Genomic DNA, 27,360 nt, shown 5'->3' with positions numbered 1-27,360 from the left:
AAACCGTTACGAAGCCGAGCTCTCTCTGTCTTGGATGCACGTGTGTGTTAAGAGCAGTTAAAAAGCAGGGGCAGTCATGGAAAGGTAAAAACTAAAAAACAAAACAAAAACGCCCCCTGGGAGAACTGAATTGATTGTTACCATCAGTAAATAGCCACTGGCCACTCGGATGACGCTGACATCAGAGAAGGACTTGAGGATGTCGTCCAGGGTCGTCGTGGTAAAGGAAAGCACCTTCTGAGTGGAGTTCTGAGCGACGCTTTGATGAACTACCTGCGGTCACAACGCAAGGATAAATTCCCAGATGGGATTAAAGCTACAATGAGCTTCAAGAGCGCAGACCTCAGGTGACATGGCCTCTTTACCCACCCCCCCACTTTTTTCTGATGCCTTGAAAAGAGCTCTACATGATTGGGGTTTGAACTTGGACTAACGTTGAAGGACCTGAGCCTGGGACAATGAAGGCTATTGCTAATCAAATGAGAATGTGGTGCTGTGGTGAGCCGGTGAGCCTGTGTAATTGAAGTTTACTCCGACAGCCTTATTTAGGCTATGTCTAAGACTACTATTCTCCTCTCCATAACTCTACAACTGATTTGCGGGCCCATCAGTTCCCCCCTAATCCAAAACAACTCATTCTTATGGGCACTCCTCCCCCTCTTCATTCGCTGGCCACTTTTAAAAGGTCACATGCAGCTCAGTAGAGGTCACCGCTTGGGAAACAAAGGCCAGCTCCTGTCACATGACCTAACCAAGGGGACTGCAGCTGTGAACAGATTCTATGCCTTGCTAATGTTTTCCAGACACCTTTTCTTGCTAACCAAGTGTTTTTTTAAACACTGTTATGCCTTAGCTCTGGGGTTCACAATTGATTACTCAAAATGTTTCAGGGCATCACAATTAGAATTAGCATCACCCAGATAGTGAGATTTTCAATATAAAGAAAAGGAAAAAGATTTCATCCCACCAAGTTCCCAGAATTACAATCAGTTTTGAAAACAAATTCTAATGAAAACAATGCTTTAAAACGCTAAAATGAAGTATTTAGTAACTAAGGGGTTTGTACTCAGATTCAAAGGGCGTCAGAACGCCACCCATTTACCTCCACATACGTCCTCTGCCAAGCCTCCAGGATGGCTGCTGCCTTGTCCTCGTTCCAGTTGATGTGCGAGACATACTCATAACCCTTGAAGTGTTCGTACATTTGCTTGGGAGTCATTAACTGAAACATGGTCTGCAAGGCGTGGGCACTGTGATGGGGTGCAAAAGGCACAACATCAGCATCCCCAGGAAGCAGCTCTCACTGTGCAAAATCCCCACCGAGCACCCCCGACTCACTCGCAGCCATTCTGTCCTACATGAGCACATGTTTCCATTAAAATGGGACCTGGATGGTTATTTTATTTAATAGATTGATGTACCATATTAAAGGTGTAACCTTACAAACCTTTTACAGATACACCCCCAAATTAAATTAATAGGCAATTTCCTTTCTCAGTTTCTAGTCAACGAAACAGGAAGGGTAGTGGAGTAGATAGCCTGATCAGATATGCTGGGCTCAGCACTGCACGCCTGCTTGTGCAGAAATCCCAGACGACAGCTCTCCCGAGGGAGAAATCTCAGACGGAGTGCCTGACACTTGACGGAGCGGAGTCCACAAGTGCACAGAGGATAATTCTTACTTAGCCGTCAGTCGCTGATCTTTCCCTTTAACAGTCTGTGATGGAGTTCAGCTCATATCATGTAACTCCACACAGTATGACCAATTCCTCTTGCCTACTTTATAGTTGCCCCGATTTTCTACATAATGGGTAGATCTTCTAAAATCCTACTATCACTAACTACAGTCTTGATGAAAATAATAAATCTTGAAAAATTCCCCATAAGGTGCTTTTTTGAGCTGGTCTAGTCCACTAATATTTCCTAATATTCTATTACACCAGACAGCTAGCTAGGATAACAGTTAAGTATTAATACAAATACACTTGCAGACGTCAGAAGGGAAGTGGTTTCTGAGGAAAGGACAAAAAATAGATGGCTTGGATTTTCCTCCGTGTGTTGGATTACCTGACAAGCTTTCCAGTGCTGTTCTTGACTGTGCCACCCACAATCAGTTCCTCCTGCCAGTGCATATACTTTCTGGATAATCCATGACACCCACCATTCAAAACAAGGGCCATATCAAGAGGCTAAAAATAAAAAGACAGCCTCATAATTACAGGAATTAGTAGGCAGGTCACATGCCTTGTTAAAATCCAGTGCATTAAGGGCTTGTTTGTTTCAGTGAGAACATTAAAAACAAGGCTAATGAGAGGCGTATGGCAAATCTTACAGCAAAATTTAGCTCTTTAAACAAACTTAGTTCCATAGACCAAAAAAGTCATTGAGAATGAAATCTTAAAAATAAAAATAACACAAGTAAAAATGGGGGCAAATATCAAGTTTTTCTCCCTTCCCCTCCTGAGGGGCAATCGATGGCTGTACTTACTTTGGTTGCATTTTTGTTGGGGGCTGTGGCAGGGCAGTCTGGATCAGCCGGATTGAGGCAGGGCCGGTCCATGTAACCATGACCAACTTCAGCCTTATTCAGCATTTCCTCCCAGCTGTCCACTTGATAGTTTATTTTCTTTAACTCTTCTAGGAATTCCAAAGGGTCAAAGTTTGTCCACTGCAAAGGAGGCTTACCTCTGTGAAAGAAATTAGGAGGCAAGACAATGAAAAAGAGGCTTCCAAGCCCTGAGTAAAATAACAAGACTGAATCTACTGCATCTGGATTGTATGATGCTTTCTGGGGAAACAACTGTAATTCTGCGACCTTGGCACAAAAACCAAATGCTCCTTTCCAGTATACCTAGATGCAAACCTAAGTCAGGAAAATAATTCATGAATGAACATGGCAAACAGAGAGCTTATAAATTAACAAAGGTACCAAAGAATCTTAACTTGCTGATATAGTATATTTAATACCTAAAACCAAAATTCGCCAAATGGGTGCTTCTAAGCATAAGACTGAGACCCAAAATTAAGGGGTGGGGGGCGCAGAGGAAATCACAATGTCAAATTAGCACTTACCAGCCTAATAAATGCTTTGTAAATGTCATCAATCAAAATATTTGATCTCCATTACCTTTAATAATCCCATACTTATGAGCTCTCTCTGACAGCCTGGCAGTCAACCCCACAAGCCCCCTGCTGCCTCTGCCATCACCGCCATCAAGGCCACTTCCCCCCACACTCACTTTTGAAGTTGTGCTGCTGACAGACCAGAAAGGCTTTTGGCTGCCTGTTATGTGGTTCAAACCACACTGTAGCTGCTTAACCAGGCTGAAGTCATTATTCAGAATCTCCCAACCAGAAAACACAAAACCCCTTATTTCCCACCTAAAACTGTACACTGAAGGTCAGGGTATGGCCACTGCAAATTGCTTTTGCAGATATGTGCAAGCTAGGAGAGAAACAATAACCCAAGCACTAACTCTTGCATCATTAACTGAAAATGTCTACACTGATTAACAATTATTCCTTAAATGATGCGGTGTACATAATATTCAACTGCTAAACTGTGAAGCATCCCCTACCATGACCTTCAAATATAGTGGATTTCCCTCTTAAATGCCATTAATGTGATCCAAAGAAAGGTTAGCATTTCACTTAACAGGAAGATCTTGAACTTCGACATGTACCCACTAATAAATTCTCTCCTTAAAAAATAAGCTAAACCTACGTTAAGTGCTCGGTGTACAAAACTGCAAATATTTTAAAGAGTTAAAAATCACACATACTCTGAAATAATTTGCATTTTATTTGCATATAAATAGGCTGGTAAAAGTGAATGAAATTTAATGATGCCTACAGAACTTTTTTTGAAAAGAGGAGAAACATTCTGCCGAAGTGCCCTCTCCCCCAACTATTCACTCAAAACATGCACATGGAATTTCAATGTTTTTATTTCTTGTCCAAAACTGAAATAGAATAAACAATGATAAGGTAACATCAGAAACATTCTAGAGTTTAGAAATCACAGACATCAGAAAACAAGATCACACACTTACAGTAGGTATGCTGTCCCAGACTGTAACTTCGCCCCTTCCCAGAAGCAGTCCAAAGGTGTAATAATTAAACAAGGGTAAAGATATTCTATTATCTGTCAAAGTTGAAAAGAATAGGCCACGCATTAGGCTAATGTATACCACTGGGCTATTTGAGAATTTTTGAGAATTTTTTGCAAACAAAAAGAAAATATACCTGATCCATGTAACCTGTTTCTGTGATAAGTTCTCCAGATTTATAACACAAATGTTCCAATTTCCATTGCCTATTAAAATAAAAAGCAGAGACAAAAGTTTCTTATAGTAATAAAGGAAATGTGTACAAAATCAGAACTACAGAACATACAGAGAGAACTGCAATTTTGATCACTTTTCAGTATCTGTCAAAATGAGCAGAGCTTTGCCAAATGGATTCAACAAGCTTGCTTTAATGAATAGATAATACTCAACTGTAATTAACATGTGGGGTGTTTATGTAAATGAATGCTACCCAAAGTACTTGAAAAGTCTTGTTTTCTTAAGTGTTCTCCCAATAATCTTGTTTACACCATTAATCTGCTTTTCCACATACATTAAACAACTTCAGGGCAGATAATTCAGAGTTGAATTATCACAAATTCAAAATAGGTGGGGACTAAATTAGTACGGTTTATAATGTATTAACATATATTGAGGCGGGAAAATATTACTTTTTTTTACTGGTAAATTATGTCCTTATTAACAGAGAGTGTTCAAAATGAACTTTCCTGCTCTTAACCACAAATGCTATAAAGAACATTACCAGGTAGATTGGTTTTCCACTTTACATTCTTCTATTCTTGTCCTACAGAAATTATATCAAATATACTGATCAACAATTACCTATACTATCCATCATCTATTATTATAGCATTTTGTTATCCCTAGAAGAGTGCTATATAAGCCCAGGCCTTCCCAGGTGTATTAGGGAAATGAGTCTAGTTTGAAAAAAGAGAAAATTAGGAAAAGGTGGGGATGGGAACTCCAGGAAAAGAAAAAATACAAAGCTCCTTCTAGACTGTTCTGTTTCATTGGTCTCCTTTTTCTCTCTTTTATTAGTCACCCAAAAGAACGTTCTGGACTTCACCCTCTTCCTTGTGGAACCTTCCCATCCATCCCTCAGTGCCCTGCTGAAATGCCACCTTTTTGCTAAGCTTTTTCGATCGGTGCTGTTGAAAGTGACCCCTTTCTCTTGAACCCCAGAGCAATGCTGGTCGGCTCTCCTGCTTGACACTGGAGCACCTGTAGGAGGGACTGCCTGTGTTTGGCTTTGTACATGCTTCTCTATATTGTCTTTCCTCTCCCTAACTTAGGCTGTGGTGGTTTCATTCCAGAACTCTTCCTATGCTTTTACTACATCCACAGCATTGCTAAATTAGCTACAAAGCTAAAGGGTAGTATTTGGTAAAGGTGTGTGAATCCACCTTACTCTGCCTACCTGTCCCCAGGAATTCACCACAGTGGCTCAACCCCCTATTTTTTGGTGACACATACCAACCGCTAACATCTGTAGTGAATACAAAGTAATGAGAAGTAACTTCTTTTTCTTTTTTATTCTTTGTGAGGTGACTAAAGGCAATTCAAAGTGTAACTGTTCCAAAAACAGGTTAAGCAGTGAAACATCTTCAGAACGGTGGACAGCCATCCAAATGGCTGCTTGAAGGACCATACTCATTTGGGTATAGTGCCAAGATACTCACTGAAAATACATTATAAAGTAATGTAGTTCATATATTACTAAACTTCAGAGACAAATCAAGATTTTAAAAATCATTTCACGAGAAAACTGTTTGAACTAACACTTCCGCTGTACTTCCAGGGCAACTTTATTTGCTAAAACAAAGGGGTCTAAACCAGCAGCCTCTCCCCACCACCTTACCTGTTATACATATATACATGGACCCGGCTGGCCTGGAGCGCCGAGTCCAGGTGCTGTCGGAGTGCCTCCGTGGTCAGGACATTAGCACCGTCTTCCTTGGGGGTCTGAATCATGAGTTGAGGATTAAACATAGCCTCTTCTCCAATCTTCTGGCGAGTGTAATTTAACTCACGACTTACTCGCCCACCAACTGGTAAACACGTACAGGTTTCAATTAGAACAGCAAAATCCCCACAAATTCACATTGTTACCTCACTAAGAGGAGCAGGGTACACGATCAATGAACTCTGGTCACAGAAATGTATGGCTGATGTTTAAGGGGTAACATTCACTTTATTATGACTGGCAATGTTAACTCTACCAATAACAAACATATAAAAAATACTCACTAAACCTATTAACAATGGTCCTGCCTGTCACACACGCAAACCTAATGCATGCGTGCTTTGTGCACCTTCTAACTAACACACCATATGTATAAAGGGGGAGGGGGAAGGAAAACTTGAGACACTTTTCCTTGCAGACCAGACCAAATACCCCTGTTACAATTTCTTTCACTTGTATAAACAATGTGCCCCTGCAGCACATTTCAAGATAAATGGCTTCAATTTACACTCTTCTCCTAAATAATCTGGCAAAGGTAACAAGGAAATGTTTCTTCTTGTTGGAAAAAGAAACAAGGAAAGGTGGCAAATGTGTATTTAGCACAAAACTTGCCAGGAGAAGATAAATAATGTGATTTATGTCAGATGCACAAGGGGAAGTCCCACTTGAGAAGAACCAAATGTATCAGCCATGGCTGTCTTGGGAGGCCCTGGAACCTGCTCTCTCAGATTCACCTGGTCAGCATCCAGAAAGCACAAGTGCCAGGTTCTGAGTCACCTGGGAGCGGGGCTGCCTGTGTTCTGGAAGCTCCCCTGGTGATTCTGAACCCCTGCCCCAGCTTCTCCAGCAGGCGGCCAAAGCTGGGCATGAGAGAAGCCAGCACGACAAAGCACGAGTAATGTTGTTACTAAAAACTGCTTTTTCGTCTTCTTCCTCGGGTTCTAGGCTGTATTTCAATTAGGGTTTTAGGACGCGCCAAGCTCAGGATGCTGCACTGTCTGGGGCATATGGAGGGAAAGGAGTTTTACTTCTCAACAGGGCCCTGATGGGAGCTGTGAAATGAAGCTCTGGAGAGGCTGCTTTGATTCAACACGGCAAATGGTAAGGGCTTTGAGGGAAGGCCCGCAGGGACAGCTAACAGAAGAGAATCCTCGAGCACCCTCACCCCTACACACTCCAGTTCCAAAAGGCACTGTAAGCTGAATGTTTACTGAAAAGCAGGCCTTCAGCTCTATCTTTTAGAAAGAACCCTCAGGGATCATCTTAGCTTTCTCATGAGGAGAAATCCTTTTTCTTCAAGTTTAGTATTCAAGGACATAAACATTGGGTTTGAGCAAGTAAATAAGTACTGGGAACAGCGGGTTGTTTAGTTCTCTTGGCATATTTTATAAACAAGGGAGCAAGCTAAAAAGCAAATAATGCCCTCATTAGGAAAACTAGTCCAGATTCGCAGACTGGCAGAGTCATCTGTGCAGGTTCACGCAGATGGCCAAGGCCACCGTGGAACTCTGTGAGGTGAGGCTGAACATACTGTGGTGTGTTGGAGGGAGAAGAGGAAGAGGGAGGGCGGGGTGGGGGAAGGGAGGTGTAGGAGAAGAGAGAGAGAAATGATCATTGGCTATAAAAACTATTTAGATTCTGCAGAAAACTTTGGCAAATAGCCCAGTGAACTGCTGAGGCCCCAGTAATCAGTTTGAAGTTAAAGACCATAGGAAAAAATAGGAAGCAACTTGCAACAGGGCATGCATTTACATAACGCCATAGGCCTTCTCAGGATGCTCCATAAAAGCTGCCTGCAGGCAGGGTCTGGCTCCTTCTGGCAGGAATCACTGTGTATTATGTCAACCAATTAGTGAACTGAATTACACTCAATCCACATTCTCTAGAGATAGAAAAGCTGTATGAGCACCACCCCCCCCAAAAGCCAATTATTAGTCCAGAGGTCACTCCTGAAAAGCTACAGAGTTGCACACCAAGGAGCTCCAAATAGCCTTTTTGAAGAAAAGCTCAACCCCTCCTTTTTTCTGGCTATCAGACATCAATGCCCCTTGCCTATCAATCATCTGTACCTGCCTCCTTAAGCACTGGCATAGCATGGGACTTCTCATGCTGCTTACAAAGTCGTAACGCCAGGTGAATTCAGCCATGAAGTAGAAACAACCACCACCAAAGCAGGACCATAGACCTCCCCGCGGCCCACTGCCCCCCCACCCCGCCCCTGCCCAGCAGAGCGGCTGCCTACAACTATAACCAATAAGGTAATGACCCAGGAGAGGAGTGCACACGGAAATAAAAACCAAATGCAAGGTTCATGCTGCTAAGAACTAACTAAACTTTTCTAGACCAATCTCATAATGGATCGATTAATTTACCTCAGGGGGTTTCAGAAATGATGCTATTTCCTACAAGACATAAAATGTATCTCAGGGATTCCATAATGTCACCTTTTTTGAGTTTTTAAGATGTATATTTAAATAAACACCTATATTTTAATAAAGGGGTACATTTTTCACATCTCTAGAATTGAAAACCTTTTTGCTCTTCCACCTCTTTACACTAGTGATAAATATGAATATATTGCTAACATGACAACCACTTTCAACCAAGACAAGACTATTATCATTGGTAGATTTAGCAACTAGAGTTGAAGGACCCTGAATTCTAGTTTCCACAACCAGCTATGCTGTATCCTACTTTTGAGTATTGTTAAATTAGATTTACTTTTCCATATTACATGACCATATTTTACTTAACACTTCATCTTTTATAAACAAATATGAATGTTTCTGCAAAACTATTCAGTAACTTTTTAAAAAGTTTAGTTGATATCCACTTTCTTTGATAAATAGTTGTAACATGATTCATTCAGCCAGCAAGCATTTGTGGGGTTCATGCTATGTGCTGTGTATTGGGGTGTGTGGTAGATTAGCTCCAAGAGGCTCGCTGGCCAGTGAAGCAAACAGGCAGTACACAAGCAAACCAATGTGGTAGTTTCATGGCATGACAACTGGCATGGAGGAAATCAAGGTGGCGATGTCATGTGAGTTACTGGGTGGTGGGGCAGGGGAAAGGCCACTTCAAATGGAGTTGCCAGGGAAGACCTAAAAGGAAGAGATACTTATGTTGACTCTGAAGACCTGGGGAAACAGCATTCTGGCCAGAGGAACTAGCAACCACAAAGTCCTCAGGTTTGGCTTGCAACAGGGAGAGAAAGAAGGCAAGAGTGGCTGGAGCTTGGTGAGACCATAATCATGTCATTCACTTGGTTGCACTGGTAGACTTAGCTCCTTCTCAGGTGTACCTGTGTCATAAACTGCACAGCATTCATATGGTCCTACATCAGTATTCACCCAAGTCACTCTAGAACAAGCTACCAGGAACAGAAATCCTTTTGGACAGGGCAGTTTTACAGATTCACTGACTTTTGTGACTCTAGCAAATGCCTATCCTACATCACAGCTGGGTGACGGCCCTGAGGAGCTGTTCCTTATCTTGCTGTCTTCCTTACCATGCAGGAGTGTGAAGTTATGGTCTCAGGAAGCCCTTTCAAGTACTGAAATTACAGGTGTGGTTTGGGGGAAATGGTTTGCTCCCTTCTCTTTACCATTATCAAGGTCAAAGTCCTTTTTTAATTTAAAAATAATCTCATATTTATGAAATACTGCATAGTCATTTTTGAGTACTGAGCGGAATGACCTGTAAGATCCAGCATTTGTGATATAGATGTAGGTATACAGCCATGTGAACAGTGGTTATTACTGTGCAGTGGTTTATGAATAATATTTACCCACTTTACTTTTTGGGGTTTATCTCTATTTCTTAATCCTTCTGCAGTAAACATGTATAATTAAAGACTCTCACGTGACAAAAAGAGAAAAATACGAAAGCTACTTGACAGGCATCTGTATTAAAAATAAACTCAATGCAAAAATATTATGCATCTCTATCATATTCTGAAGTCCTCTGATATTTTTTCCCTTCTTCCAAACTGAACAACTGTAACAACAAAATAACAACCAAGCTTTCTGAACAACACTCAGGAAAACTGTTACTTAGGATCCCGGACACAAAATAAACGTTTATATGTGTGTGGTGCTTTCCACTTGCAAAGCCCTTCACACTCATTATTTACTTATTTTTATTTGTTTTCTTTTTTTTTTTTTTTTGTGGTACGCGGGCCTCTCACTGTTATGGTCTCTCCCCTTGCGGAGCACAGGCTCTGGACACGCAGGCTCAGCGGCCATGGCTCACGGGCCCAGCTGCTCTGCGGCATGTGGGATCTTCCCAGACCGGGGCACGAACCCGTGTCCCCTGCATCGGCAGGCGGACTCTCAACCACTGCGCCACCAGGGAAGCCCCTTTACTTATTTTTAAACATTTTGCTTACTGCTAACCCCAGTCAAGATGGGGCAAGGTGGAATGGACAGGCAATGGGAACAGATATCAGAAGACCTGGGTTCTGAGTCCCAGTCTTGCCACCCGAGCCACTGAAATTTGGGATACAGTTGAGTCTCAGTAACCTTCTCTGTAAAGTGGAACAAAAATGATACTACTAACCTCATAGGATGGTGTGAGCACTGACAATTATATGAAATTTCCCAAACCCTTAACCAGGTGCCGAGCAGGCATCCATTCATTTATTTGTTTATTGCAGGGCATATATCATCACTCTTATTTTACAGAGCAGGAAACAGAGCTGCAGAGTTTGGGTGACTTGCCCAAGGTTACCAGCTGATGCGAGGTGGAATCAACCTTTAACTCTGAGCCCAACTGTCCTGCAAGCCTCAGGGCTTCTGTGCACCAGCTGAGATTATGAGTTCAGGAGTGCCAAATTACACATACCGGACTACCGTAAGCTCACAGATAAGAGTTTTCAGAATGCACAAAAGTATTGCACAGGACAAATACCTGGTATCTTTATTTAAAGGACAACAATGTTGCCTCTCAGATTTTTCACCACCGCTGAAAAGATAGTTTTTTTTTTCCCATAGGGCCCCATGGGCAGTAGTAGACAGGCCCCATTTCCCTCTGGTCCTCAGAGGTGCCTGTCTTAGAGGGGGCAGAGAGAATGAGGGCACACAAGGAACAAGCAGCCCTAAGCCTCTTTACCTACAAATTCTTCCATTTTGTTTTCCAGAAATCTGAGGCTTAAACCAATTCTTTGAAAGAGGCAGGGTAAAAAGCATCACTTCTGCTGATCCTGTCCTCTGCAAATCAAACCAAGTATAGTTTTCTAAGGTGAAGAGGGGCCAACATAGGTAGGAAACCATTCCACTCAGGGGTCCATACCCCCAGGCCAATGACATTCCCATCCATGGTAGACACCAGACGGTCCCCATGATGTTCTGCTGGATTGTTCCTCAGCATGGCCTTTCACACAGAGCTTAATAAACATCTGTGGCATTCATGCAAAAAGCTTTTGGCAAAAGCTTATTGTGATTCACATAAAGATGTTCTGAAGGACCAACCAAAGTGTTTTTCACAATAAATTCCAAGTCCTTTCAGGGAGGCACTGTCCGCTGCCCACTCACCTCGGTGCACACTCAGTGTGTCGGATGAATAAATGAATGAACAGCCTCAATACAGAGCCTTGGGAACAGGCAGTCATCTGTATAAGATATTAATTCTCCCCAAAGCCTCAAAAGTCAATCAGTCAAAACAAATGACCCTTTCAGCCTGAAAAGTACCCACTCAGAGTCCAATTAGGAAAATGGGGTCTGTGTATATGCAAGTGGGGCATTTGCATTTGATTAATCCCATGAATTATCTAACAGCCTCTAGACAGATTTTCCCCCCCTTTAGTTGCTTCAGGTCCTTCTTTCAATCTTGTGATTAGTTATTGTGAGCATGAAAAAGTGCAAATCTCTAAAAGGGTGTAACTGTAAAATTATTAGCACCAGCTCATTTTCTAAACTGAAAAAAATGAAGATTCAGTAATTTGGGCAATTGGCTGAGAACTCCTGGGCTGTGAGTTTTAGTCACTCTTCCACCCATCTCTTTTATTCATGACTAGCCAACTGCTGCTTAAGCTTCTGGGCTGTTTTTCTCCTGGTGGGATTGTGCCCTTGGGCGTTGCCATGGGAAAATGCTAGAATCATATAGCCCAAAGAGAATCTGTCTTCATGAAGTGAGCCCAGCGCGATGAAGACAGCAAAAACAAGAGCAGGACAGACACACTGCGACGCCTCCCCAGGGACTGTGAGGGGGGAGGAGGGCCAAGCGCAGTGGCAGTAGCGGCTCTGAGCATGCGCCTGCTACTAGCCCCCGCACCAGCTGTTTGCGGTACCATCTGTTCCCACCCGGGCTGCTTCCTCTGAACGGCGTTCCCCGAATCCGCCAGCTTGCCCTGTCGGACACGATCAGGTCAGCCCAGCACCCTGCCCACACTGGACCTGCTGCCTGCCACAGCTCCCCCAACCCGGTATTTCTCACAGGGCCACCAGCTCCCAACATGACACTGCATCTGTCAGGAGGCCCATTCTTCACTGGTCACTTGCTGCTGTGGCAAATCAGGGCTGGGGTCAACCCCACCTATGACAGGCTGAGTGAAGTCAAGCCTGCAGACCCCAGGATGTTGGATGTTGCTGGCTTCCAGCAGAATGTGGCAGCGTAGAGCTCGGCTCTATCCCTAACTGCATACTTGCCCAGCTGTGAACTGTCCCAGGTCCTACCGTGATTGCACCCAATTGCTCAAGTGCTACGGGCAAGCAGATGCAAACTCCAGTCCTGTCCTTCAGCAGGAGCTGAGCAAGCCCAGGAGGGTCTGACACAGAGCAGCCTGCTTGCTCAGAGGCAATGCTGGACCAGGAAGCAGAACCCAGGGATCAAAGACAGCATGCTGTTATCAAGTTCTAAGTTCTTAGTGAAGGCCTCCTAATGTCTTCATAAGGACACAAAGCAACTGAACAACAACAACAAAACCAAATGCTTGCAAGGGCTGTGGGCTCTCTATCTAGTAGTCAGGCTGTTGCATGACATCAACCCCGGTTCCCTTCTCCCAGCTTCTGTGGGGCGGATATCACCTCTCTGCTCTAAACAGTCTTCTTGCCATGATCCAGCCTGGGCCTCTTTTCACTGGCCTCCTGCTTTGAGTGGCCTGGGAAGCGGGGAGACAATGTGAGTCCCCACCTTCGCATACAGGCTCCCTGGCCCCTGTGGAACTCCATGCTGGCCCGATTTATCTCCCGCACCGACCCTTCCCTCTGCATCTGTGTGGGGAGACGCATGTCACTGGTCACTTGGGGCCACTTTCATGATTGTGTGGCCATCAGGATTAGCTGGATTAGGGGCTGATGCATAAGGACCCCCTGGTGCTGTGAGGAAGTTTCATCACTAGGTCAGCATGGTGTGAACTATGTTCTGTCACCACCACCACTCCTATAGTCACCAACCGAAGAAAAGTGGGGGTGGGGGGAGGGTGGCAGAAAAAATGCTTCCAGAGCAAAAATGCATGAACTCCTCACAGCAATAAAATCCCCCATGATGCATTTCGAAGGACATGAAGGATTGAAGACTGTCTCCCTTTTAAACAAGAAACCTACAGGATTCTTTTCTTACCCATAAAGAATTTCATGGGTCTGAGAGTGGCGGTAGGTGGAATGGTAAGCATAGCTGCCATAAGACACAAGGGAACTTCTATTCTAGCCCTTTGCTAAAACCAGTCAAGCAGTTTGGGAAGAGAGTCAAACTGTTGGAACCTTATTATGTTCAAGGCGAACTAACACCTCCACAATGGTCAATTCTCAATCTTCTAAAGATGCTTGCACTAGCTCACCTAAGGGGGATTCCCCTGTTTAATTAGAAGGAAAACAATATGGACAGGAGTAGTGGAGGGAATGGGAGGGGGGCAGGGGGAACAAGAGGATGGGGAGAAAACCAGAGGCACAACTCTTAACTCCTTTTAAAAATTCACTAACTGAAAGTTTTCCTCCCAGGAAATCATTTGGCCCATTCACCTACCCCAACCTCCCATCCTGGCCGCCACTCATGTGGACCCTGCATGAAGTAAACACAATTTGTAGAGAAAGTAATGGGATTTCTGCAAGTGTGTGTGAGTGTGTGAGTGTGTGTGTGTGTGTGTGTGTGTGTGTTTTATAGAATAGTCCCTCTTGCACAGAACCGGGCTGTTCCATCAAAGCCGTATCTGTTATATTTCTGTCTTTCTCTTCTGTTTGGCGTATTCACCAACAAGAGAAAAGGAGGTAAGCTTTGGCGGCCCTGACCTGCAGCTGGAACACAATACTTTCGCACAGCCCTGCCGACCCCTGACATAAATTTTACACCGCAGCTGGCATTTACACACTCAGCATTACCATATGTATAGCTGCTCGGTGCTAATTATGCTAATCACCTGTCTAACTCGCTGCTGCGAAAAATGGTTGTATTTAGCAGTCCAGTGCCTACCAATGCAGCTTACTGTGTGGCTGAAATGTACATTCAGACGGCCCTGAATGGCAAGATTTTTCCACGTTGCTGGCTACATTCAGGCCTCAGAAAAATTTATTCAAGTCAACTGGTTTCGGTCCGCAACAAAAAAGTTACGAGAAAAAAGTGAGTGTGTTCTTGCCCTAACATTCTGGATCTGCTTGCAAGCAAAATGATAAATCAATTGGTGTGGGAAACAAAAAGGGAGAGAGATTTCTTTTGGGAGCCATGTGAAACTGTAGCCTATTTAAAAAAAAAAAAAAGAAAAAAAAAAGGGTCATCCTATTCCCCAAATCTCTAGAAAGAGCAGTTAATAGATATTTAGCCCTAATCCCAATTCTCTCAAATTGCAAGCTTTGTTTGCAATTAAGCAAGGTATTAAACATGTGCAGTTTTTTTCTGGATCATGTGTGACAAAAATGATGGTATCGTTTTTTAACTTATTACAACACTGTATGAACCTCATGGGGAAAAAATCAGGTAAGAGGAAAGAAATAATGTCTTAGGTAGTCTGGGAAAATTATTTTGTTACTTTATCTTTTCGAAAGCTTCTACTTAAAAAGAAACTGTGATATTTACATCTATTTTGTGAAGTTTTCTGACTTCTCCACTAAAGGAGCAAAAGAAATCAAGGGAATAGGGGTGGGGAAGATGGGAGAATTCAAAATAAGAAAAAAAGTGGTTGGGGAGGGAGGGAGGGAGGGAGGGAGGGAGGGAGAGAGAGTAAAAAAAAGTCTACATTTTCCTTAACCTCAAAATTCCTGTTTTTATCATCAATGTTTCTTAAAGCAATTTTCTCAGATCATTCTATAGAATGGATTTCTAAAATCAAGATAATATTATTACAGGTTGTTTTAACAATTCCCCAAGTCCAAACTGAAACCCCATTTCCTCCTAACTCACAAAATACTTCCCTATTAATTTTTGAAAACCCTGAATCTAATCATCGTAAGGACTGCTTAGTATTTGATTATTTGGGTGTACAGATATGTCTAGGCATTCCAATTTCCACAGCACATAAGACACATTCTACTGGAGGGATGGCCCAAAGTCCTTAGTTACTTTCTCACCTCCAAATGATCATCATTAGATTCTTTATGTAAATTTAGAAACTGGAAGCAAACTGGAAGGCCATTCATTTTGCAGAGTAACTTGGGTTACCCTCCCCCCAATGCTACAAAACACCAGAGGAGCTTTGTGATAAATCTCAGGTTTACACACAGAAGGTGTACCGATCCAGCAGGAAGGGGCTGTGAAAGAAGCTGGCCTCGCCTTGCCTTGCTTCACTCAGCTTTCAATTTAACTCACAGCTGATAAAAAGGGTGATGCTCATAGTAACTTGAAGATGCCGCTATGAAGACAACAGCTTTCTTCCTATCAGCTCACCCCACCATTCTGTTCTACATTTTATAAACTTATCTGACCCAGTGAAGCAACATTATCCAAGCCACATCTTGCTCTCTTTGGCATCCCAATTCAAGTTGCTTTTCCTTGCCCGTACAAAGTATTAATTCAACTGGGTTTTTGTAGTTTCAAATCTTGACTATGCAGCCAAAAATACAAATGACACGATCACTGCTGTGCTCAATGCAGAGGGCTTACCCCTCTCATTCCCTCTCAACCTCCTGCTCTTCTTAAACAGAAGATGGACCACCCTGCCTCATGGCACAGAGCAGTGTTTACATTGCAGTACTTGACTGTGTAATACATCTGGCATTTTTGGGCAGGATTCCTGAGCTAGGGGCCAGAAGCCCTTAAGCAATGATTTAAGGGGAAAAAATCATGCATGTGTACTTAACAAAGCCCACTTCCAGTTCCTTTTGCTTACTTTCATACATGTTTCATCAATAACTGAAGACTATCTTGGTTGATAAATTGGGGAAGTCTACTGTTTTTCATTTATTTTAACTATAATAAATAAAGCTTGTGCTGTGGTACGGAGACTTGCTTCTCACTAGCCTTGCCTTCATAGCCAGTTTTGGGACCCACAGGCAGTGTGGATTATTTGGGCCAACTCACACCTGGGTTTCTGGATTGGTAATAAGGCCCTGCCTCCACATTATAAACTTCTCCAACAACAAACTTGTCACTCATTAGCAGGTACCGGACTGCCCACCAATAATACAGTTTCCTTAACACATGACAGCTGTTTTTCCAACTATGCTCTAAACCCCCAATACAACAAAATGGTCACAGTCCTGAAGGAACTGAGGACAGGATGCATATTTCTGGACATACAACTCCCCAGAATCTCCACAATGGCCAAGCAGTCTCTCAATGGCAGCATTCTAATGATTTGAAAGGCTTATTTCTTCTGTCAAACTTAAAGATATATGTAGAAAAACTGAGATATTGCAGTGTAAAGGAAACAACAATCCTAAATCCAGTTTAAGAGGGAAAAAAATCTAAGAAGTATTACCATAAAGCACCTAAATTCAGAGTTTGGAAGCAAAGAGTAATAAAAGTGTTTATATTTTGGTGATCCTGATGATATCTCTGTAGTCAAGGGAGGTTTCCACTGAGGAGATCCCAAGGAGCTTCCTTCCTCCTGGACTGCCAGAAACGCCTTCATGAGCAAAGCTGTCTGCTTTCTGGGATGTCAACTGAGATTTCTCATGTGGATGGACCATCTAATACTGTGGCATCTGCCAAAATTTGGATGTGGAAACCTGTCCTCTTCCATCTCGATCTAAGCTCCATGTTCCCTTTGGTTTTGATGTGGATTTCACCCAGGGAAAGCCTGAAGGTGGAACACCTGGGCTGGAATGTCATGGTGCACGTTTCACTTACCATCTCAGAAATGCTATGGGGCCCAATTCTTCCACATTTCATATGGCACATTAAGCACAGGGGACCGAGACTTGTTTCACAATCCACGTGTCAATGGATTCTAAAGTTACCTCAAAAGCTCATTAAAATGCCATGACTCTTCAATAGGGGAAGCACATCTGCTGATAAGACCCCACCAAAGAGTATGGTCTTGAAACAAACCCTCACCAACCTATGAACCCCAAGGATGCAAATGGCAGCTCTGCATCTAGAATCTCCTACAGCTGATTTGAAATAATACATTTACTAATTTCTTCCTGTCAGTTTGTGAGTAACCAGATTTACTACCATTTCAGATTTCACACTAGTAACTCCAGAGATCCACTGCAAGGAAATGATTTGGGCATAGGTGGGTAGAAGGAAGGGTGGGAGGCAGAGGGAGAGAAGAGAGGAGGGGAGATGAGCAAAGGGATATAGGTGAGGAAGGAGGGAGGAGGGAAGGAGAATGGAGAAAGGGTCCTGGGAACAGATGAGGAGCAAAGGAGATAACAGTATTATACTAATAGAATCATACAGGTGTGGCGATTATTTAGGGATGTCTCACATAGCAGGAATTCCCTCAACTTTTTTTTTTCAAAGTAGTGTCAAAACAGTGCTAAGTTAAAATACTGTATTTCTGCAAAGTGGCTTCTATTAAATCTGGTCTCCTTTCAAGTAATTTTAAATATTTCCATACTTGTTTTAAAAGCCAAAAAAAATTTTTTTTAAATGAAACATCCCCCTCCTCTCAACCAGTTGAATAGACTACTCCTCAGGGGCTAAATCTGGGCAGATTGCTGGCATGGACAAAGTGTGTGTGAGGGTGGGGAGCCATATAAATGGCCCCTTCCACTGCATAATTGTGACCCCCCAATAAGAGAAGGAGGGCAGACAAGTTACAGCTCAGCCCGAGTGGACAGAGCTCCAGGGGTCACAGGGAGGTCAACTTTGAAGGAGAAATCCCAATGAAATATAAACATGGCATTGTGGAAACCAGACAAATCTCCCATAGCTTGTCCAGCCTGCGTTAATCTCGCCATCAGCTGTGGCGCATAATCCAAACAAACCGATCCAGCGGTTCATACATCTGGAAACTGTCATCTTCTGGAGCCTCCAAGCAGCGTTCTGTGTATCTGAAACACCCCATCACCCAACCTGACTTCTAAACTTGTTGGCAGGCAGCAAAGAGATACGATGATTCACAGGGTCAACTACCCTGGGAAGAAGGCATCTGAGGCTATTTGTTATTTTTAAAGCAATTATTGTTGGGCATTAATTTTTTTAATCATTTTTCTCCAGATATGAAAGATATGCCACAATTGCTTCCACCTGTATGTATGTGTCCACTATCAGAATCTAATCAATACCTATCTAAAAAACATATTCTTGATTTTAAAAAGTGCCTAGGCGACCCAGGAGCAGAAAGGAGCTTCTGCATTTCATTCTTTTTGTCCCTTGTGAAATGCTCAAAACCCCAAACTGACAGCCCCAGAAAGCAGAAACTGGGTGATAACCTTGGAAAGGGCAGTAAGAGCAGAGCCCAGGCACCGCCTGTCTGGGTGACATGCCTCAGTCCCTCGCTGTCTCTTTGGTTCTGGTGCATAAGACCACCTGGGGAAAAGAGGTGTGTGACAGGAACATCTGGAGAACTAGACCACCAAAGAGCCAATGTGCTACGTGGGCTTCGGAAAGGAGCTGTTATTGCAGTATGAACAAAGTCCAGTGGTGTTTTTAATTGCTTTTTACAAAGTCACGTTCATGCTAAAAACCTTCAGCCTACTGTGTTTGAAATGCACCGAGGTCTATCTGCAAAATTAAGTTACTTGAAGGAAAAGGAATAAAATGTATTCGAATATAACACTTCTCCTTTCTTCTATGCCTATCCCCACCCACTTTCTCTCAACTTCATGATGTTTTTATTTGCTATGTAATGTAATTCTAAGAATAATCAAAAATTTAAATTATTTGCATGAAAAAAGTTAGTTACCTGGGTCAGTAAATACCGGGATGGGGAGGGAGGGTTATCCTGAAAATAAAACTTTTGCATTTATAGCAATGCTTTAGCAGCCACAACTCTGTCATAATAAAAGCCTTCCATCTGCACAGCATGGGGCTTCCAATTGAAATCTATTATCTAAACCAGTGGTTCTCCATTGGGGCAATTTTGCACTGCCCCCCCCCCACATTTGACAATAACTAGAAACATGTTGTCACAACTGGGAGAGTGCTACTGGCATCTAGTGGGTAGAATCCAGGGATGCTACTAAACATCCTACAATGCACAGGACAGCTCCCACAACAGAGAATTATCCAGCCCAAAATGTCAATAGTGAGAAACCTTGCTCTAAACTGAAAAGGATGGTGAAGCTCAATTATCTCCTGTAACTGCCTGACTTAGAGCCAAGAACAGCCAAGAACACCGAAGGCTTATGTTAGCAACTACAAACTCTAGCTACAAACTCGAGAGCACTTAGAAACATCAAGCAAGCATTAAAAAAAAAACCTTTCCATTTCCCTTAAAAAAACAATCAGTCACAATTTGTGTCCTCTCTTGATGCTGGCCTCCAGAGATGTTAATAACCAAACACAAGGCAATATGGATTCATTTCAAGGCTGTTATTTTTTGCAGTAAAGGAGGCTGGGGGCTGGGCGAGCTTTGAGAAAAAAACCAAAAACCTCAAAAAGATAAATGAACGTTGCGTCACTGAAGAATCATGACAACAAACTTGTGTCTGAGAGAGGGCTGGAGTGGGGGGTAGATATTAAGTGAGACAGAAGCATAAAAGTGCTAAGCAAAAATGAAAAGCCAACAGAGAAATGGGCAAGGTTAAAAAGAAGGCATTTCCCTTCTGTGCCCGAAAGGATGAGAAACACTCTGGTACCAGGGAGGGCGCTGGAGGCCAAAAACACCAGTGTAAATCTTGAGGCAGGCAAAGAATGGCTAAAAGGAAGAGCTGGCAGCCCCCTCAGCCAAACACCCTGCACACATCAGAGACCTTCCTGCTATGCATCTGGACCTTCCAAGCCTCAAGGCTTTCCACATCAAACCTGATGCCCCAACCAAAGGAAAGCACTGGGAGTTCTCCCAGAGGCCACACCCCTGTCCTCTGTGCCTTTGCCCAGGCTGTTCCTTTGGCCTGGAATGCCCCACCACCCTCACCTCTCCAGTCCTGATCCTGACTCAGTCACCCTCCCTCAGGGCTGTCCTGGAAGGTGTTCCTGCCATCCTGCCACTTGACTGTGTGTCCGCTGGGTGGAAGTCCTCTGAACGTATCTGAGTATAGATGGACACAGTTGCCTTTGTGTTTGTGTATATGCATGTCAATTTTTTACCCACAGGAGAAATAACATTCTCCAAACTGTCCCTCAGCATTCTCTCCCCTTAAAATCTCGTATGCTTTCCTTTCTTCTGTTGCCTTTTAACTAAGGAAATATGCAACCTCTATTCATTTGGTTTATTTCGTGTAGCAACCACACGTGTTTGTGTCCAGAACATCTGCAGTCCCTATTAAGACCATCTAACAGACTTCTTTGCTGATAGTGATGAAGAATTTATCTGACATTAAAGTACACAATTAACCTAAATTCCACGTTGCTTCTCATTCTACTCTACTAAAGTCTAGGATAGCAGAGCATTCTTACTCTGAAAAGTAAATGCTTCCACTACTTGCTGTTGACATGAACACTAAGCCCACTATGTCAGGAACAAGACTTCCTCATTGTTACCTCTACTTTGAATTTAAATTAAAATTATAAAATGGTATGGTGGCCTCCCTGGCTGGGTTTACTTGCATTTATGAAACTGTTGCTTCTTCTACAGGGGAAGAATCTAGCATGCAGTGAATGAATGAATGAATGAGAAATCAAGGTCAAGGCAACAGGAGATCAGGTTTACTTAAGTCACTAGTAGGCAAAGTGGACATGGAAACATAGAGGATCCAGTTTCTCATTTGTAAAATGGGACAATAATTCACTTACAAGTTGAAAATGTTACATAGGTTATCAGGTTATAAAAATAAAGATAATAATAGATAGCTACTTTACTGAGTGGTAAGGCATGTAATAATATATAATAAACGGTAAGGGTAGTTGCTCAACAAGTGATAGTACTGAGTAAATAATACTTGGCCAAAGAACCAGTGCGCCACACTGAAACTGCCAAAACAGAACGGGAAGGAAAATAGCTCAGAGGCCCAAAGTAGGCAAAATGAGTCTTATCTCAGGTGTGTCACTCCCCAACACTCTGTCACTAAGCTAGAGCCCAAGTACGAAAGCTAATAAGCATGTTTCTCCTCCCAGGACTTGACATGAGTTGTGTAATGCAAAAACATAGTTAATTCTAGAAATATTTATAAAATGTTACATAAATAAGTTACATTAGCTCTTTTTTTTTTACATTAATTCTCTTTAAACTTATTAACAATCTATTGAAAAGTCTTGCTCAAAACAACAAGATATAGTCTTTTGTCATCATCATGACACCCAACAAATCTGTTGGCCCAAGTAGCAGAAAGTGAACATTTGGACAGAGCTGGGAGCCCCCTTTGCTCATCACTTGCTGTCTTAGAACCTGTGGTAGCTCCCCACAGTCTAGCCAATCACATCACTTCCAAACTGCAGTCCTGCGGTCCAGGGCCCAACCTGCTGCCCAGGGCCCAACGGAGCCACTGTACCCTATCCCCGCCACACTGGGGGTCTCCCACTGCCGGCTGTCCACTCAAGCTTGGGCCTTTGTTTGACCCCATTTCTGAGCTCCTGCCTACAACTCTCTCCCTCCTCCACTCTCTTTTTTTTTTTTTTTTTTTTTTTTTTTTGCGGTACGCGGGCTTCTCACTGTTGTGGCCTCTCCCGTTGCGGAGCACAGGCTCCGGACATGCAGGCTCAGTGGCCATGGCTCACGGGCCCAGCCGCTCCGCGGCATGTGGTATCTTCCCGGACTGGGGCACGAACCCGTGTGCCCTGCATCGGCAGGCGGACTCTCAACCACTGCGCCACCAGGGAAGCCCTTCTCCTCCTCCACTCTCTAGGCCGCTCTAATTTGCCTCACCACCTCCATGGAAGCTTTTTCCATTTAACTTTCATGGCTTACTGCAGTTGTGAGCTCAAATTTAGTGTAAGTCTGATATTCAACTCTAGTAGTTTTAAGTGCATGAATTTGTGCACTTGGAGTGTCTCACATCTTTAGTGTCACTTACAGTGCCTAGACAGTGCTAGGGCCATTATAGATGCTCAGTAAACTTGCTGCTAGGACATCACAGGTGCTTATTAAAACCCTTCGTTATCTATCAATGACAATGAGGTGCTGAGTTGAGGTAAATTACCCCATGGATTCAATCCAAAGAACACTTGTATTAATTACCAAGCTTCTTAAGGCAAGAATGTTTTCTGGTCTTAATTATTTGGACTATTATTTTGTCACTACTCAACGGAAGACACCACCATATTCTTGCAAAACACTGAAAGCTGAATCTTCACAAACAAGGCAAGATTAACAAAATATTCTCCAAGGTTAGTTCTCCTGCAGCATTCTGAAAGGGATCAATTATGCAATTATGCATGTAACTCTTAGGCTTCCAAATTTTGTCTTAGATACCTTTCACTAGGAATGCCTCAGATATTCTGGTGTGAAATATCTACATAGTTACGACAATCCTTCCCTCCCAGCTCATTGTAAGAGATTCCCTAAGCAGTGTTCAGGGGTTAAAATTTTTCCAAACAGCAACTCTGTTACTTTCCAAAAAGAGTAAAAAAACAACGAACAGAAAATAAAAACAACCGCTCCTAAAACAAAACCCCGGAATCAAGAGTTACAAAAAAAAAAAAAAAAAAAAAAAAGGTAAAATGTTTCCGTCTAGGGTGTCAGGGGTGGGAGGTGTGATCTATTTTAAATTTACAACCACTTAAAAAAAGGCTTCAAGAACCCCCAAATTGAGGAATGTGGATAAAAGACTGGCATAACCCCTAGGAGAGCTCCTGCGGCCCCTCCCTCCAAACCCGCTTTCTTAAAACCCATTTATTCTTTCAGCCTCTAAAACGCAGCCTTCCCCCAGCATAATTCCATTTTAAAAGCCCCCACCCGCGAGGAAACATTAATCTACTTTGCAAACAAGCGTTCTAGTCTGTGCTTTACTGCTTTTTTTCCAACTCCTTTCCCCCCACCCCCCTTTTTTTGTACCTTGAGACAAATGTTTTTTTCCCCAAGAGTTGAAAGCTGTCCAAAAACAGGACCACACACGCCGCCGCCTCCGCAGGCCCGCGCTGTGCCCGCCCCCCGCCCTCCGCGCGGCGGTCGCGGCCGCCGGGGGCGCGCACACTCCCTCCAGCCGGAGGGGTGGCCTCTCTCTGCAACCCCCCCGCCCTCCTTTCTCTTTGGACGCGGTGGGTGGGGGTGGGGGAGGGAAGGAAACCGAGGAGTACAGCCCGGAGCTGAGAGGCCTTCCTCTGGCCGCGTCTCGGCGCGCGGCGGAAGCGAGCGGCGGTGGCGGCGGGACCTGGGGGCCCCCCGGCCGTGCGGAGTGGTCTGTCCCGCGGAGGGGGCCCCCGCGCCCCCGCCGGCCCGCCCTCGCCACTCTCTCCCACAACACCTCGCAAAGCGCAGCGCCCCGAGTAGATTACAGCGCGGCCTTTGTCGGGCGGGCCTGGCTCCCGGCCAGGCGCCCAAACAATAAACAATTCCCCCTGTTGCGGGCAGGGGGTTTTCGCTCTTCACAGAAAGGACCTAGGTGTATGCTGGCAAATATCTTTATCAATTGGAAGGAAGGACAGGGGGCCCGGGGTGGGGGACGAGAGGGCGCTGCGGCGGGCGCTGGATCTCTTACCTTCCACCCACAGCTCCTCCACGTTGGTCTCGAGATTAGCTGCCTTTAATCCCACAGCGAAGGCCCCAAATATGAGGAGGCCTACAACCAAGAACTTGCCGCAGTTTTTTTGAATGTAACAACCCAGTTTAAATAGGAGTCTCTGAAACTTCGCTCTCAGCCACAGCGGCGCTTTCCGGCCAGTAGCTTTCCCCTGAGGATGAAGCAGAAAGGAGGAGTGAGCGCCGGGGAGTCGCGGCCCGCGCGCCCACGCCAGCTTCCGCGCACCCGCCCGGCATCCCGCGACAGCCGTGAGGGGTGCCCTTCGAGCTGGAACCCAGGTCGGCCCAAGGAAACACGAGCGGCGTGGGGGGGCCTGGTCATAAATCAAAGTCAGGCTGCAGCGTGGCAGCTGCACCTTGGTCACAGCAGGGGCGCCCCCACGCGCGGCCTTCGTAGCATCCCCGAGTGTGACTTGGAGGTCTGGGAGGAGGGGCTGCAAGAACAAGGGGGAAGCCGAGGCAAAGAGGAGAGACACCATTCAACACAGGCAATATTCACACCAACCTGGGAAGGGAGGGTCTGCGTAATCCCCGCGATGGAGCCCAATGTTTAAGAACCAGCAAACCACGGCGCCCTTCCCCGCAAGTCCTGCCCCAGCCTTCACCCTTCTTGGGGTGCTCCGGCGAGGACAGAGGCTGGGGGACGAGAGCACTTTGGGAACAAGGTTTGGCGGGCTCCCGCATCCTGATCCCCCGCCCGACGTGGTAGTAAATTGGGATCCACGTGGTGAGCGTGGGCGCCGCAGCTCACTCGCGACGTATTTCCATAGCGTTGGGAGACGCCGTGTGAGCTGAATTAGGAAGTGGGGCAGCCATCTGCAACTTACGACAATATTTGTGATCGGAAGAGGGCAGCCACATGGATCTTTCCCTCCTCTCCCTTCCCTTCTGGTTAAACGTGAAAAGCAGCAGAATGCACAGGGGAAGAGCCTGGGCCGACGCAGGCGGGGGTCCTGGCTGGGCTCTGGCTGCTCCCGGCGGTGGCGTTTCCCCGGCGCTGGCCGCGGCCCCGGCCGGCCCCTGTCTGGGTGCTCGCCTTCCCCGGATTCCACACATTTCAGCGAACCTCGTAAACACAATGAACCCGGCCGCTCGGCAGACCCGCACCGCGGATTTAAGGTGGCAATTTGTTTACAACTTTCCCTTTCCCCACAGGCTCTGAGAAGAAGTGGCTCAAAAACTGAAAAAGAAGAGGGGAGATACCCTCTTGCGAGGATAATTTTTAAGGGAGCAGAGATTTCATGCTCAACAAAAGCAAAACCGGCTGCCAAAAAAGGAAACCACCTTTATTTCGGCTCCCTCCCCCCCGCCTCTCTCCACTCCGCCTCCCCCTCCAAGAGGTTAAGAAATGTGGCAGTATTACAGGGGTTTAGGCTGCAAATAGGGGCAGGGGCGCGGGAGTAGGGGGCTCAGGGGCAGGGGGCACAGGGCAGTGCCGCGCTGCGGCGGCCCTGGAGGTGGTCCACTGTGGACCGCTTTCCAGTGCTCCGGAAAAGGCACGCCGGGGAGGGCGCGTGCACACACACACACACACACACACACACACACACACCCTCCACCCCCTGCGGACTTCAGACAGCCCTTTCCTCCCAGGACCGGAGGGAGGGTTTGAATTTTTCAATCCCCACTTGTCTGGTTTTTTTTTCCTGGAAAGGGGTGTGTGTATGTGTGTGTGTGTGTGTGTGTGTGTGTGTGTGTGTGTGGCGGGGACGATCCCAAAGAGGAAGAGGAGGGAAGAGAGAGTGGGAGGAGAGGAGAGGGTCTGAAATGCACCTTGGAAATCTGCTCCAGAGCGAAGGCGGCGTCGCAGTAGCTGGGCCGGTGCAGATAGTCCCAGTCCGGCGCGGCGTTGCGGCGCAGCCCCCCGGTCCTTCTGCGCCTCCCGCCACCGGCCGGCCGGCCCGGGGTTCCGCTGCAGCTGCCGCCGCAGCCGCGGTCCTGGGGCTCGGCAGCGTTACCAGCCGAGGCCATGTTGCCGCCGCCGCCGCCGCCGCCGCCGCGGGAACCGAGGCTTCCCGGGCGGCCCGGCGCGCTCCTGCCGCCGCTGCGGGCTCCTGGCTCGCCTGGGCGCTCGGCTTGCGAGGACGCTGCTGGCCGCCGGCTGTTCGGGCTGGGGCTCCGGTTGACAGACCTGCTGCTGCTGCTGCTGCTGCTGCCGCCGCTGCTGCTGCTCACACTGCGGGCGCTGCTGCCGCTGCGGCCGCGGCCGCTGCCGGGGAGTCAGACCCTGCGCCTTCCATTGCCACATTGCGCGGGGGTCCCGAGGTCTCTGCGGCTGCCGCTGCCCACATCCAGTTCTCCGGAGAGCGAGAGCCGGCGCGTGGAGCCAGCCTGTCCTTCGGGCGCTCGCGCGGCGCTCCTCGCTGTCCCCAGCTCCCCCTACCCGTCCCCCGCCCCGCGCCGCGACCCCTTCACTGCAGAAAGCGCCAGCAAATCCCCGCCGCTCCCGCCGGCCTCGCTGACTCTCTCGGCGTCTCACGGGTCGCCCGAGCGGCCGCGGAAGGTAAGCGCAGAGCCGCCGCCGCGGGGTCCGTGGGCGCCCGGTGGGTCTCAGCGCTGCCGGGCCGGGGCAGCCGCCGCCGCCGCCGCTGCTCCTGCGGCAGCTGCTGCTGGCGGTGGCGGCTCCTGAAGCTGCTGCTCGGACTGCTCGGGCTGCTTGGGCTCTGGCTGCTGGGTTCTCGGTAGCTGCTTGGTCCCGGACTCTGCTTTCTTGTGCTCCTCGCTGTCCCGCTGGACCATTCTGCCCCAGTGCAGCGCGCCTCTCTCGCTCCCGGGACCTGGGGACTCCGCTCTGTGTGTGTGCAGCGGGCAGCGGCCGCAGCAGCTCCTTGATTCAATAGATGAGATGGAAGAAGAAAAAAAAGAACTCTCTCCATTTGGAGAAAGAGGAGGAGGAGGGGAGGGGGTGGAGGGGGAGAGAGAGAGCGAAAGAGAAAAAGGCTGGAGCTCCCGCCCCCGGGGCTGTCAGATGGCTTGGGTTTCTGCAACATGATTGGCTCGCGGAGGGCAGAAATTACTCAGCAAACATGACTATTATTAGCTGCTTAGCAACAGCTCACCAAAGTAGAGAGACCACCCAGGTAGGCAACCCCAGTGTGTGCATCCCCGGCTTCGGGGGGAGCCTCCGAGAGCGCCAACCTTCTCGCATGCAATACTTCCATTAAGGAATGCTCCCCCTCCCTTTCTTTCTTATTCCTTTTCTTTTCAACAGTGTCTTC

The 27,360-nt window shown here is 46.0% G+C and overlaps 1 protein-coding gene across 4 annotated transcripts in view; it reads right to left on the bottom strand.

Annotated features, from left to right (window-relative positions):
• Positions 1-26,128, bottom strand: part of PTCH1 (patched 1) — a gene marked incomplete at its 5' end in the record, with an annotated part of 59,338 nt that extends 33,210 nt beyond the window's left edge. For 2 of the 4 annotated variants that reach the window (XM_081237432.1, XM_081237433.1), the window contains 9 exons: positions 142-273; positions 1,103-1,250; positions 2,068-2,189; positions 2,489-2,687; positions 4,053-4,144; positions 4,246-4,315; positions 5,947-6,136; positions 24,102-24,294; positions 25,916-26,113. In XM_081237432.1, the coding sequence (XP_081093558.1) occupies positions 142-273; positions 1,103-1,250; positions 2,068-2,189; positions 2,489-2,687; positions 4,053-4,144; positions 4,246-4,315; positions 5,947-6,136; positions 24,102-24,294; positions 25,916-26,113 (1,344 nt within the window). Of the gene's footprint in view, positions 1-141; positions 274-1,102; positions 1,251-2,067; positions 2,190-2,488; positions 2,688-4,052; positions 4,145-4,245; positions 4,316-5,946; positions 6,137-24,101; positions 24,295-24,969; positions 25,261-25,915 lie in introns of those variants that run through there. The other 2 variants (XM_081237435.1, XM_081237434.1) reach the window with 2 other exon arrangements.
• Between the last annotated feature and the right edge of the window lie 1,232 nt (positions 26,129-27,360).

This window comes from Mesoplodon bidens, assembly GCF_964165515.1.
Source record: "Mesoplodon bidens genome assembly, chromosome: 6".
NCBI lineage: Eukaryota > Metazoa > Chordata > Mammalia > Artiodactyla > Ziphiidae > Mesoplodon > Mesoplodon bidens.
The sequence above is the reverse complement of the archived record's forward strand: the minus strand, read 5'-3'. Positions and strand labels throughout refer to the sequence as shown.